General features: G+C 44.6%; 2 protein-coding genes across 2 annotated transcripts; one reads left to right on the top strand and one right to left on the bottom strand.

The window, feature by feature from the left end:
* Nucleotides 1–1,279: 1,279 nt before the first annotated feature.
* Nucleotides 1,280–2,822, bottom strand: LOC307085292 (lens fiber membrane intrinsic protein-like; the record flags this gene model as incomplete). Its single annotated transcript, XM_079750013.1, has 4 exons — nt 1,280–1,341; nt 1,695–1,829; nt 2,097–2,246; nt 2,648–2,822. The coding sequence occupies 4 exons, from the start codon at nt 2,820–2,822 to the stop codon at nt 1,280–1,282; spliced, it is 522 nt and encodes a 173-aa protein (XP_079606139.1).
* Nucleotides 2,823–5,192: 2,370 nt separating this feature from the next.
* On the top strand, nt 5,193–13,749 carry ubqln4 (ubiquilin 4). The gene is made up of 11 exons (XM_079750007.1): nt 5,193–5,375; nt 6,431–6,582; nt 6,804–6,973; nt 7,347–7,609; nt 7,696–7,854; nt 8,054–8,276; nt 8,473–8,612; nt 9,092–9,175; nt 9,350–9,465; nt 9,685–9,934; nt 13,069–13,749. The coding sequence occupies exons 1-11, from the start codon at nt 5,232–5,234 to the stop codon at nt 13,219–13,221; spliced, it is 1,854 nt and encodes a 617-aa protein (XP_079606133.1). The 5' UTR covers nt 5,193–5,231; the 3' UTR covers nt 13,222–13,749.
* Nucleotides 13,750–13,895: the final 146 nt, after the last annotated feature.

Genomic DNA, 13,895 nt, shown 5'->3' with positions numbered 1-13,895 from the left:
TAAAGTCTAGTCAATCATAATTGCGTGTCTCGAAAATCCTCACCTGTTTGAAACAAGCTGTAACATAAGGAACATAGGGGGTTTTCACAACGAAACTGTTGAACAAACAATAAGTAGGATATTAGAAGGCTACTGTCTACTACATGGGGTGAACCTGCATTCCAGTCACATACTTTGCAATCACAGAAGATGTCATTTACCAACCCATGTAACCAGCTGTGGGACTGCATCACCTCTTCATGACTTTTCCTTACACATTGGCTAAGGCCAAAAATGCAGAATTTATGATGTAATAATAAAATCATAAATTGGCAGTGCCTCTCCTAAATAAATGTCATACTAGCCATGAATAATGACTAGTCTTCATGACTTCAATGTGTGTAGTGTTATGTGGCAAGTTTGTGATGATGATAATGATTTGTAAAGTACAGTATCGATAAGTAAATATCAATAAGTAAACAGGCCAAGATATAATCCCAGTAAAACACCTAAAATAAGTGATCCATATATTCATCACAGAACATATATTGGAACATATATAACATATATATGGAAACGTGTCGATAAAGCAAACTGTTCAGCTTTCATTATTACTATGGATTATTTTCCCAGCTAATGAGGAATAATAAACACAAACACCGCAGAGAGTGGATGAAGACTATTAAAGTGAGCGAGGTAGAGTATAACAGAAAATAAACCCTGTTATCAACAATAGGTTGGTGTTGAAACAATGCTAGTTTTGATCAGCAAAACGCATATTTTGCTGGTCTTCCTTGATGATGATTGGTGTGAGATTTCCCGGATGGAGATGAACACTACAGTGTACGACCATATTAGTCTGCATGCTACAACTCCAGTGCCAAACCGGTACTCTCGTAGTTGATTTTTTGCTTTACTCTGAACAACAACTATACTGTACATCGGACTGGTGGGGCACTTAAAACAACTGGAATAAAACATCCACCAAATATGAGAAGCGGCACTTTATTGAAATATTTAATTAGTTTATATCAACTAAAGATATTTGTATATTTTTTTCTTTACACATTTCCGAAATGATGCTAAATATTGTATTGCACCAATAATAATATCTCCATCTCATCAATTAGACCAAAATGACCAAGGTTGACAATCAGTTATATCAATTCAAGTAATGATTATTGTTATTAATTCCTGATGCTGACAACTCCTCTCTATGGTAGAAGGTGTACACTGATGTACTCTGACATCAGTGGTCCAGGTAAGGCCCCTTCGGACTCATTTGGCTCTTTGTCTCCCTCTAGCGTGGGCCGTTGCCTCTCCTGCACTCGTGCATTCTGTAGGCACACATGTAAAAAATACCTGGAAGACAAAAAAGGTATACTCAATCATCTTAGGGTAGATGATATATATATATATATATATATATATGTGTATATATATTATATATAATATACAGTATAGGGTATTAAACAAATAATCAATCATAATAAAGACATTGGTGTTAAAGAAGAAATGTTGTGTATCACACAGTGCATTGCCCAAGTGGCTTTTTTCTGAGCTTGACTTCAAATTTTGTGTTAAGAGGCAGATAAAACTATAAAATGTGAACAAAAAAAGCTTTTCTCCAGTATTTCGATAATAACTACAACAACTAGGTACCATGCATCGGTAACATCCTGAGGTTTTAAGATACTCATTGCGTCTCTGATTACCAGCAAAGAAGGTCATGAGGAGAGACACCCAGCCGAGTATGTAGGACCAGGAAAAGCGCCAGTCACCAAAGCGCCTTCCCAGGAAGTTGACCGTCACACCGGTGTAGATCGCCATGGCCAGCAATACAAAGAAAGCTGTTTGGGACGAAAAGATAAATAAAATATATTATTATAACGATTATTTTATATGTGTGTGTTTGTTATGCATGTGTGTGACGTGTGTTATATGTGTATGTGTGGTTGTGTGTGTGTGTCTGCGCGTGTGCGCGTGTGTGTGTGTGCGTGTGTGTGTGTGTATTTAAAGAACTAGGTCTTAAGGTGAATCACTGCATGCGTATCTGTGTTCAGGTGTGAGTTGTGTATATCAAGAGGAAACGAGTTTCCTCGGTTCAGCCTACTCACTGGAGACGAAGAACATGATTCCTGCAACAAAGGAGCGGTTGAATCTCTCAAAGGAGGAGAAGTGGGCGAAGGACATGATGCCGGCGATGATGCCCGCAAAACAGGCCATCCCCGACAGGATCATGAAGGCACGGGTTGCATTCCAATAGGCTGTAGAGGTCAGGGAGAAAGGGTTACTAGGGTTGTCCCGCTGTTTCTTATGTGCACTTGTGAAAGGATGCCATTTTCCACCTGCTTGGGATAATTTCTTTTCTTGTATGGAAAGGTTTTTATTTTATTTTATCAGACTATATAACTAGTCGGATATATTACTAGTCAGTTCTGAATAATAAGCTTCATTTCTTTTTTTCAATAAATCCAAATTATACAAACAAATTTCATAACACATGGTCTGATTAGGCGGCTCTATCTGATTTAACTGGTTGATGGTTCAAAACTTTTAACCAGCTTTCATTGTTTCTAAAACCAATTCAAAACGATGTTTCGAGCCTAGGCTAGAGGGCTGTGGGAGATTGAACCAAAAGACACACGTACGTAAACCTAATTCCTACCTATGCTGTCGGTCTGCATGTAGCACTTATTGGCCATGCAGTACCGCCATAGGCCTTGGTTGGCGTAGCTTCCGGACAGACGGTACTGCATCCAGTAGTCTGTGGCAGTGGACACCACCAGCAGAATGTTGCCCACAAAGGCACAGAAGAGGCCTCCTCCCATGAAACTGTACATCCTGAGCTGAGATTGTAGGCCTGCTGCAGAGCACCTATCACTGTGGAGAAGGACACAGAGAACAGAGTTTAGGGTTGAAGGGTGGTATGTTACAGGAAGGTACATGCAGACGGCTAAACACATTGAATATGGTGGGATTAAATAGAATGTTGGCAAACTATCAAACAAACAGAGCAGAGGACTTATAATAGTTATAACATAAAACCAATTCATGAAAATGCAATTAGATAACTGATTGATCTTTACAATGACGCTATTAACAATGTCTTTAACTTAAATAACACACAATCAAGTTAATCAGCCAAAATAAATCTACAAAACTATGTATATATCAAATTAGCTTAAAAATGATGTATGTAAGTAATGTACATAAGTACCAGGAGACATGGGAAAGTAAAAATGTACAAATAAAACAAATCAAATACCATCAAAAGTTACCAGCCGTGTATTAGTAAAATATTACAAACCTTTCTTCATGCATGTTCCTCATCCTATGGAAGGATCTAGATACACACAATCCCTCAGATCTCACCTTGTGCTATGTTAACCACCAGTAAAAAATCAATTTTATTTCAGCAGAAGGAATTATTGATACAGTATGATACAAGGTTATGTGAGTTATAACTCAGGCACCCTCACCAAGAATTCGCTACCATTTCCCAGGCAGATTTTTTCGTCATATTCTGTCAATGCCAACTGTTTTATGACGGACAATGTAAATGCATCACGCAAGATAAACTCCCCGGTGGCACTACTTACCTTCTATCGTTTAGTAAATGGACCCTCTTGACAAACCACCTCTACGAGGCAAGAGAAGAGAGGGACAGATGTTGGTGACACAGAGTGAGAGAAAGAGTTCCCGTGGGCGACAATCCAAAAAGTTAGCCCCTCTGTTTTCTGTTGATGGAAGCACAATCTATTGTGACCAGCCCCATGTTCCTGTATAGCATCATGCCATTTGAATGGCATGATGCTGAAGGGAGGGGGGCTTTAACCCGGTACTCATTTGTCTGTATGTATGTGTGTGTGTGTGTGTGTGTGTGTGTGTGTGTGTGTGTGTGTGTGCGTGTGTGTGTGCGTGCGTGCGTGCGTGTGTGTGTGTGTGTGTGTGTGTGTGTGTGTGTGTGTGTGTGTGTGTGCGTGCGTGCGTGCGTGCGTGTGTGTGTGTGTGTGTGTGTGTGTGTGTGTGTGTGCGCGTGTGTGTGTGTGCGTGCGCGCACGTGTGTGTGTGTGTGTGTGTGTTTGGTTTAGGATCCAGAATGGGGGGTGCTGGTGGGATCTCCCCTGTATATTTTGTGTTGTTTTTGTTTGTTTGCAGTTGGCGTGCCCTAGAACAGGGGATGTGCATAGGTATGCGTTCCTGATGGAGTGAATGCAACATGCTGAAATAGACACTTTGCTTTGAGAGATCACGTGGGTTGTGGACACAGAGACACACCACCAGGCCTTCTGTTTACTGCAATAGGATGTATGCCTCATTACTGTATCTCCATATTTTTGGTTATATGTTTTATACATTCTACTTGTTTTATTTATATACGTAGTATATTCATATTCAAGTAATGTTTTTTATATACATGTGTATATAGATACAGTATGTGCTCACCCCACCACACAACTCATAAACAGAAACATAGAAATGCACATGCAGACACACAAAAGCCCACAGGCCATGCATAGGAAAGTGAGTCCCAATCACAAGAAAATGACGACATAGTGCAATTTAGAGTAATTTAACCCCAATTCATTACACAATGCATTTCAACAAGTCAGTTGAGCAAGTAGCAATCAGACATTGAACAGATCAGCCATTCTTTTCAACCCGTCATTCAGCGTCATAATTAGCTAAATGTCAGAAGATTACAAATACAGACCATTTAGTGATGATGAGATTTAGCGACTAGGCCCACCTATAATCCATTAATCTAGAAACAGAACCATTATTCCACAATTTTTCCAACACAGCTGGGAATTTGATGAAAGAAGCACTTCAATTTGTTAAGATTTATTTATTCATCTACATAATTATATATAAACAATGGAAGAGGAATTTATATTTCATGCTGCAGCTATAAGAGTCTTCATGTGTTTGCATACAGACCTACATTTACATTTACACATTTACACTTATCGGTTAATAATAAAGAACCATAAATACCCACTAGTTATGTATTTGTCTGTCTAATGGGGAACTCTCAGAGATGACCATACATTATTATGAAATTGAAAATAATATTATTTATAAAAATCAATATATAATCTCATATATATCCATACTTTTTTTTTTTTTATTATTATTTTACCAAAGATGTGAAGCGCATGCGTCCCAATGGTTCGTTCTGGAAAGAAACGTGACCTGTCCTGACCCGGAAGCTGACGAACCCAAGCTGTTCCATCGGAGGAGTAAAGATGGCTGACAACGGCGCCGCGGATCCTGGAAATAACAACAATAATGAAACCGTCGCACCGGAGGGAACTATTATCAAGGTCACAGTCAAAACCCCCAAAGATAAAGAGGAGATCGCCATCAGTGAAGACGCCTCCGTCACCCAGGTGCGTCTCGGGGTTAGGGTTAGCCGACCGAGTTGCTCAGCGCGGGTCTACGGTGTCATGCTAACCCTGCCCACTTTAGCCTAGCACACACTAGCTTGGAGCTAACGAGCTAACCTAGCATTTGTCGTATTACTGGCCTACTGGTATGATGTGCCTATTCAATCGATTGTCGGCTCAGTACATCAGACAGTATAAGATATGACCTGTTGAGTGTTTTCTTCAGAGAGGCGGTCTGGATAAATAGTGGCGATATGAGTTAGGTGGACTGCCGGCTAGCTAGCTAACGACAGCTAGCCGGATGAGCTTCCACTGTGGGCTAATGTTAGCTAGCCAAACAAGTGTCAGCTGATGGGCTGTCCTCTTGTTAAACGTAATGTAACATCTATGTAACCTATAATAATCATAGCCTATGTTACTGTTCAACCCGCTTGATCAAGCAGTGGGGTGAAATGAGCTCTCAGAAGGTATGGACTCTAGAACATTCTTCCACATATTTCATTGAGTCCTGCACATCAGGATAGAATAGAGAGTATACATCTCCTCGATTGTATTGCTTTTGATTAGAATAAAGATGAAGACATTGTTTCTTTCAGACATTATGTGTAGTCTTTATGTTTTCCTACCTTATTCGCTGGATGGCATGTCTTGGAAACCTCCAGTCTTATCAGTAAAGTATATGGTAGGGAACTATCGTGAGAGAATGTGGTTATTGGAAACCCAGGCAACAGCTAATTTATCATAGAGTGGTAGAATATCTTCAGAAAAGGTTTATCCATTTGTCATGATTTCTTTATCTATGTGTCAAGCTTTTGTGCAATTATTATGTAAGATTCAATCCAAGTACAAATCTTCCAAATTGAACATTGCTGATCAATGGTTTTGTTTCACATTATCTTGTGAACAAGAGTATGTCAGAGTTTTGCCACATTGGTTTGCTCCAGCCCTCCTTATTTTTACAACCATACTTGATTTTGCTCACATCTTTCCCCTCCAGTCAGTGTCACTTTGGTGCTGTCACTTTATTTATTTCCTCTTTTGCACTTCTCTGTTTTCAGTTTAAGGAGGAGATCTCGCGGCGGTTCAAGGCCAAACAGGATCAGTTGGTTCTGATATTTGCCGGGAAGATCTTGAAGGATGGCGACAGCCTCAACCAGCACGGCATCAAGGACGGCCTGACAGTACACTTAGTAATTAAGACGGCACAGAAGTAAGGAAATGCAGCAGGGACAACCCTTCCCGGCCCAACCTGTGTCGCTAAATGTTTTTCCCTGATCTAGGACTCCCCGGTGGCACTGGTCTTCTGTGTTGTTGATAAATGCTGCGCAATCCCTTATCTGTTCATCCCATACCCTTATCTCTGCAAACTCACACCAACGCTTGTTTGCAGACTGTATGCCAGATCCTCAGTTCTGTACCTTCTGTCTCTAGAGCTGGAGACGGCGCTGGCTCTTCGTCCACAAGCTCTACTTCCAGCCAAGTGGGCAATGCCTCAACCCCCAGTCCGATGGCCAACCCCACCACCTCCACTGCCACCACCACAGCAGCAGCAGGCCCCGCAGGCACGGCCCCGCCTCCCACACAGACCCCTAACCTACTATGTGAGTCCCTCCTGCATTGTCTTATCCCACAGTCTGGGGCGTTTGTTCTCAGCCAAAAAGTACAGGGTTCCCCGTTGTCGGCAGCTTACCTGTAGGTAATTCACTTTTACCCGCTCCACAACGACATATAACTCAATACACTTTTGATTAATAGTGTCTTCTTAACTACTGCAGCCTTTTCTTTTGTAAAGCACTTTCATGCAGGCAAAAGCCAGCTTGTCGGGAGGTGTTAGGGCATTTAAGGTTTCCTGCTCCACTTGACACTAGAAGGAACTGAGCGAAGCCACTGCTTCTCAGTTAAAAATACCCTGTAATAGTCACACATCCGTTGATGTCTTTGATGGATTATCTTTTCCCTTCTCTTCTTTCCCAGCTGGCTTCGGCGACCTGTCCAACCTGGCCGGCCTGGGCATGGGCTCTGGTAACTTCATGGAGCTGCAGCAGCAGATGCAGCGGCAGCTCATGTCCAACCCAGAGATGCTGTCCCAGATCATGGAGAACCCGCTGGTGCAGAACATGATGTCCAACCCGGACATGATGCGGCAGATGATCGTGGCCAACCCTCAGATGCAGCAGCTGATGGAGCGCAACCCGGAGATCTCCCACATGCTCAACAACCCAGAGCTCATGAGACAAGTGAGGCAGTCCAACTCCAAACGTCCTCTCAGGTGTATCTCAGGAAGTGTAGGATCGGGGCTGAACTCGCGCTCTTTATTCCTCAGACCATGGAGCTAGCGAGGAACCCAGCCATGATGCAGGAGATGATGCGTAACCAGGACAGGGCGCTAAGCAACCTGGAGAGCATCCCCGGGGGGTACAATGCCCTCCGCCGCATGTACACCGACATCCAGGAGCCAATGTTCAGCGCCGCCAGAGAACAGGTGGGCCGACCACACCTTCACCTGTTCAGCATCCATTAGGAATGGATGGTCACAATTTTAATTAGAAACCTTTCTTTTTTTCCTTCATTTTATTTTTGTAGTTTCCTATGATTTTACGCTAAGCCTCACTTTAGTCACATTAAGGCTAAATTGGATTCTATGTGACCGAATGCAGTAAAAACGATCCCTGTCCACGCAGTTTGGCAGCAACCCCTTCTCAGCCCTGGGGGGGACCAACGACTCTGGCATCCAGCCGTCACGGACAGAGAACCGGGAGCCCCTCCCCAACCCCTGGGGGCCTCCCAGCGCCACCAACCCTGCCGAGAGTGCCGGGGGCCCGGCAGGCGCCCCAGGCTCCACCCCTGGGACCGCTCCCAGCGTCACCAACCCCCTGGGCGTCAACGCAGGCAGTCTGGGGAACGGTAAGGAGACGAGACACGTACATCACACTTCTCTTTGAGTCTGTTTTTACAGGAGTTCTAGTGGTTAGGGGTGTTTGACTCCCATCATTGACCTCACTGTCCGCAGACTACCTGTTGGCAACCTTGAGCAAGATATCTTATCACCCCCCCGACCCCCAAAACGTCACACATCTCATTTCATCTCTTGGTCTTCTAGGCATGTTCAACAGCCCCGGTATGCAGAGCTTGATGCAGCAGATCTCCGAGAACCCGCAGCTGATGCAGAACATGCTGTCTGCGCCCTACATGCGCAGCATGATGCAGTCGCTGTCTCAGAACCCTGAGTTGGCGTCCCAGGTTCGAACACACAACGCATCTTTAGAGAGTGCATCTAGGAAGCGGGCCGCTCATTGATATTCTGATCGTGGATCACATTAGACTCTGATTATGTTGGACTTTATTCACAGGTTGTATTGAGTTTTAATGAGGGATTGAACCGGCTGGCTGTGTGGCAGCTCATTAGCAAGCACACGTGCACAGCTTTTCTATAAGCCCGCCTTAAATGACAGCAAATCAAATCTGATTTGAAGGAACAATTATCAGGAGAGAACGGTTCTGACTCTTCTCTCTTTAGACATTGGTGCTCGGCACAGAATAACCGCTCTATGGCGGGAATATGAATCTGAACTCTCATGCTATATCTATGTGCTCATGGGATTGTAAGCCACTGGTGCTAAAGGTGTATAGATATTGTTATTATGGCCAAGGACGTAATGATGTGTTGGGTATATTCTACTACAGATTTTTAAGATGACTTAACGCCACTTGTTTTGCAGGTGTTGATGAACAACCCCTTATTTGCCGGAAATCCGCAACTGCAGGAACAGTTCAGGTCCCATATGCCCGTCTTCCTGCAACAGGTAAAATCCACAACTGCAGCGACACCCACACGGATTGACGCAATGCATCAAGTGCATGGATGGACAACTGCTTGCGATGGCTTTAAGGATGGGTTGCAAAGGGTCTTTGCAGGTGGGCCAACGGGGGATTGGATAGTGATTGGCTGTTGATGGATCCATTGTGTATGACGACAGATGCAGAACCCAGAGGCGCTCTCGGTAATGACCAACCCGCGGGCCATGCAGGCCCTCATGCAGATCCAGCAGGGCCTGCAGACACTGCAGTCGGAAGCACCGGGACTTATGCCTAGGTACACACACACACACACACACACACACACACACACACACACACACACACACACACACACACACACACACACACACACACACACACACACACACACACACACACACACACCCCATCTCGATGAGCCCAAACAGCCGTACACACACTCTCGCACTCGCTATCGTACACCTGCTCGGGTTCATTCTTTTGCAGCCTTTAATTGCGTTTTTCTCCCATGAAGTCTGGTCCCGGGTGGAATCCCCGGGATGCCCCCCGCCGCTGGGGGTGTGGTGCCGGAGAGCCCCGCCCCCTCCCCCAGCGCGGGAACAAACCCCGCCCAGCAGCAGCTGATGCAGCAGATGCTCCAGATGTTTGCCGGAGGTGCGGGTGGAATGGGAGGAGGAGGACTGGGAGGATTAGCTGGAGGACTGGGAGGAGGACTCGGTGGAGGACTGGGAGGAGGACTGGGAGGAGGAGGAGGCACTGCAACGGTACGTACCAAACGCATGCAAACACCGATTTTGAGACTTTAAGAGTACGGTGAAAAATAATGGTTGATTTGAAAAATGTTCATCTACTCACACACTGCATATACCTAATAGAATGCACATATTTCTTACTCCTAAAAGTATGTCTGTCTCTATGGCGCTGTTTCAGACCTTCGACTAACATTGATTCTTTGGTAAGCTACATAGCACGCTACACGTTTTTGTTAACGTTGAAGGTCCCATGGCATGAAAATGTCACTTTATGAGGTTTTCTAACATTAATGAGTTCCCCTAGCCTGCTTATGGTCCTCCAGTGGCTAGAAATGGCGTTAGGTGTGAAACGAGCACTAGGTATCCGGCTTCGCCTTTGAAAAAAGAAAGCTCAGATGCTCCGATTTCGAATTTGTATGTCGTTATAATATAATATTCCAATATGTCGTGCAAAGTTACCTCCCCTTTCAGAGAATTTGGCCCACCAATGAGACGATGAGCTTTGGCCGCATGAGCGCCACGTGTGTGTGTGTGAATATACACACACAGTAACGCAAGTGTTGTACACTTCTTTGTTATTTGGATAACCGTTCTGCTGTGGGTGTTATGGCGCATAACACGCAACATAAGGTAAGGTTTGCGTAAAGCTCCCATTTGGTGAAAAGACTAGACTGCGTCGGGTTCTCTGACGTCTCCGGTACTTCCACAACGAGACTCGTAGTGGCATCTCGGCCATGGTTGAGAAAGAATTGGGGGTTAAAGGAACTTTGGCTTTGACTCTCTGAAGTCCAGGTTGAACCGCGACATGGAGGAGAAAGGGATTGTTGCCTGGCGGTGGTTCTCTGCTGCCCGGCAGCGGGGCTCAGGCGGGAGACGATCGCGGCCCAAAATCGCAACGTCCCTTTCTCCTCCATGTCGGCGGTGGTGCTCCACCGCAGCCGAGATAACCCCCACTATGAGTCTCATATTGGAGGTACCGGGAGTCCGCAAACGGCAACAATCCCGTTCTCCTTCTCCATGTCGCCACTCAGTCAGTACTTCAGATTAACGTGGAAGAACCAGAGACGTCGGAGAACCCGACGCAGTCGTTTGAGTTTCACAATATCATCCGGTGGCGAACAATGCTTTTGGCCATGATAATATATATTATATTATATAGATATCTATATATTATATTATTTAGATATAGTGCTTCAGGACTCCTGCCGGTGCACCCGGATTGTTCTAGAATATTTACAGAACACGGCCAAAAGCTGTGTGCGCCTCCGGATGATATTATGAATCCGAGCCATGGCAATACATCCACTGTAAACACTAGCGAATGGCACCGTGGCCGCATGCTGCTCAGGGCCACACCCCCACCCTCCTCCTTGACCCGCCTCTTAAGAACGGCTCGTTTGGGGAGGGCTCATTGTGGGACTGGCTCGTGGTGGCTGTAATTCTGCACCAAGGCTGAATTTGTTGAACGTCTTCAAGTACTGTATTAGGGGCCCACTAACACCTATATAAAAACATCCAGAAAGTAGCATGCGATGGGACCTTTAAAGATATAATGGTGTTATATGAACTGATACTCACTCCTGACCAGTAATTAGAAACAAAAACAATGACCACAAATAAATGGTGGAAATTACAAGGATGAAAAAATGGAAGTGGTGGGCAGGTTGCTAGTTCGATCCCCGGCTCCTCCCAGCCTAGTGTCGAGGTGTCCCTGAACAATGCACCTCACCCTAACTGCTGCTGACGAGCTGGCTGTCGCCCTGCACAGTAGACTCCGCTGTCACTGTGTGTATGAACCGCTGTAAGTGGCTTTGGATAAAAGCCTCTGCTAAACACCGTCAATGTCAAATGGTGACCTATTTATTCAGTTCCGGCCAAAGAGAAAGGGGCACTTGGTCTTGTGCTGCACTTTGGACATGTGTCCTCATTGACGTATCACGTCTATCTTATCTGGAGCCGACCAATCCTAGCAGCACCTGCTGCACCACGTTGAAGGAAACTGCCCTGTGGCTTCAAACCAAACAATGAGTGGTTATTCAGCGGACTGCATTTTAATGCTTAAACACTAAAGTGGACTTTTTGTTTGTCACATCTTGGGCTGTATCCGTCTCTGAAAACTCCAAGTGGACAATACATGGTCAATCTATTTTTGGTTTGAAAAAAATCGAATACATTAAAATGAAAATACATTCTCCAGTTGTCCATTACGGTGGCCAGGTTAAGGAAACAAGTTGAAACAGGCACGTCAGATCCAAAGGCTAAATTTAACCATCACATCACAGGAGAACTGGATTAAAGAATAAACTATACTAAATACATTTGTACAAGTGCTTGTAGTAAACCACAATATTCCCTAAGCACTTTTTCAATTTGAAAAGATATAGCCTAAGCCAACACAAATCTTGTGCTCTCTGAGATCCACGTTACCCATTTGCACATTTGTGGCCAGGATTCCTCCTAACGTACCATTGATCTGCAGGCTCATTTTTATCAACGTTCATCAAGTGCTTTGCATTGACCCTTCACTGTTGAATTTGGGTGTTTAGAGGGGCTGTTGACACTGATACATGTGTGCAATTTCCAGGTGGACTGTGATTCAAGTACACTTTTAGTATGGATCCCACTGTATTATACATGAGACCCCAGAACCTTTCTAAATAGAGGTTGAGATTATGTGTTATTAATCTTGTTCTCATGTTTGATCTTACATGAGATAAATCTCCTCGTGAAGCATTTGTCCACTTGTTATAATTACTGTCTCTTACATCATTACTGTCACGCCATGACTTTCTTGAGCCTGTATATGATATTTGATTTGGTAAGTATATTTCACATATAAAAAAGATGTATGCACCCCTATTTTACCAGGTGTGATGTTGGTAGGCTATTAGCAGCTAATTCAAGCTTATGTAGACAGTATGAATGGTAGGGTCCGTCAACCCAAAGCACACAAGTGTGTCGGGATGGAAGTGAAATAACGCCAAAGATTTTTGCATCCAAAATAGACTTGAGTACCATAAGAAGCAAGCAAAACACACAGCTGTACGTTACAACACTGATTTTATTCATCTATGGGCTGAGCTACAAAATTCAATCCCCCAATTGTCCAGATGTCTGATAAGATTCCCTCCCCCACCCCCCCGCAGACCCAGACACCTGAAGTCCGGTTCCAGTCCCAGCTGGACCAGCTGAGCGCCATGGGCTTCATCAACCGAGAGGCCAACCTGCAGGCCCTCATCGCCACCGGGGGCGACATCAACGCGGCCATCGAGAGACTGCTGGGCTCACAGCCCTCGTAAAGACACACATGCAGACAAGCGTGCATACTCACACACATGCACACGTCCCACCCACACAACCAACCAACCAACAAACCACACACTCACTCGCTGTCATCCATACATCTTCGTGAAGACCCTGACAGAAGTCTGGCAGAACCAAGAGAAATACCAGTGAAGAGGTTTCAACCTTTGCAGAAGAAACACGGACATGTTGCGTCTCAGATTCTTTCCCCACCCTTCTTTTTCCTCTTTCTCCTGTTTTTTTCTTTTCCCCCCTTCCCCGATCCTGTTGGTGCCATCCACAGGGATCTGATGCAGTGCACTGCTGCAGTGGCGGACTTGACCATTTCCTTACCTGAGGGGGGTGTTATGTTGCATCAGCAATGCGAATCACGACCAGTTATTTAATTTAATTTTTTTTTTTTCCCCACCATTGTCTCAGTGAGGCCGAGGGTGGTTGTAGTCAGGGGGAGTCTTGTTTGCAGACAAACATGCCTAGAATAGAGCTTGAATCCAGAGTGACATATTGTGGCTTTGTCCTCAGCTCTACACATTTACATATATACATAATCTTGAGTTATCGCTTTTTAATATTGTGGAGCTCCCGTTTTTTAGACAGTCTCGAAAGAACAAGCAAGAGATTGTCCTTTTTTTGTTTTGTTCATTAAAATCTTTAACACCGCCCCTCTATT

The sequence above is a fragment of the Pollachius pollachius genome (genome assembly GCF_949987615.1).
Source record: "Pollachius pollachius genome assembly, chromosome: 13".
NCBI lineage: Eukaryota > Metazoa > Chordata > Actinopteri > Gadiformes > Gadidae > Pollachius > Pollachius pollachius.
This window is presented reverse-complemented; position numbering and strand designations above follow the sequence as displayed.

Coding starts and splice junctions, on each gene's coding strand:
- ubqln4 (XM_079750007.1), top strand. CDS start 5,232: ATGGCTGACAACGGCGCCGCGGATCCTGGAAATAACAACAATAATGAA. Junction 9,466..9,684: donor GCACCGGGACTTATGCCTAG/GTACACACACAC, acceptor TCTCCCATGAAG/TCTGGTCCCGGGTGGAATCC. Junction 9,935..13,068: donor GAGGAGGAGGCACTGCAACG/GTACGTACCAAA, acceptor ACCCCCCCGCAG/ACCCAGACACCTGAAGTCCG.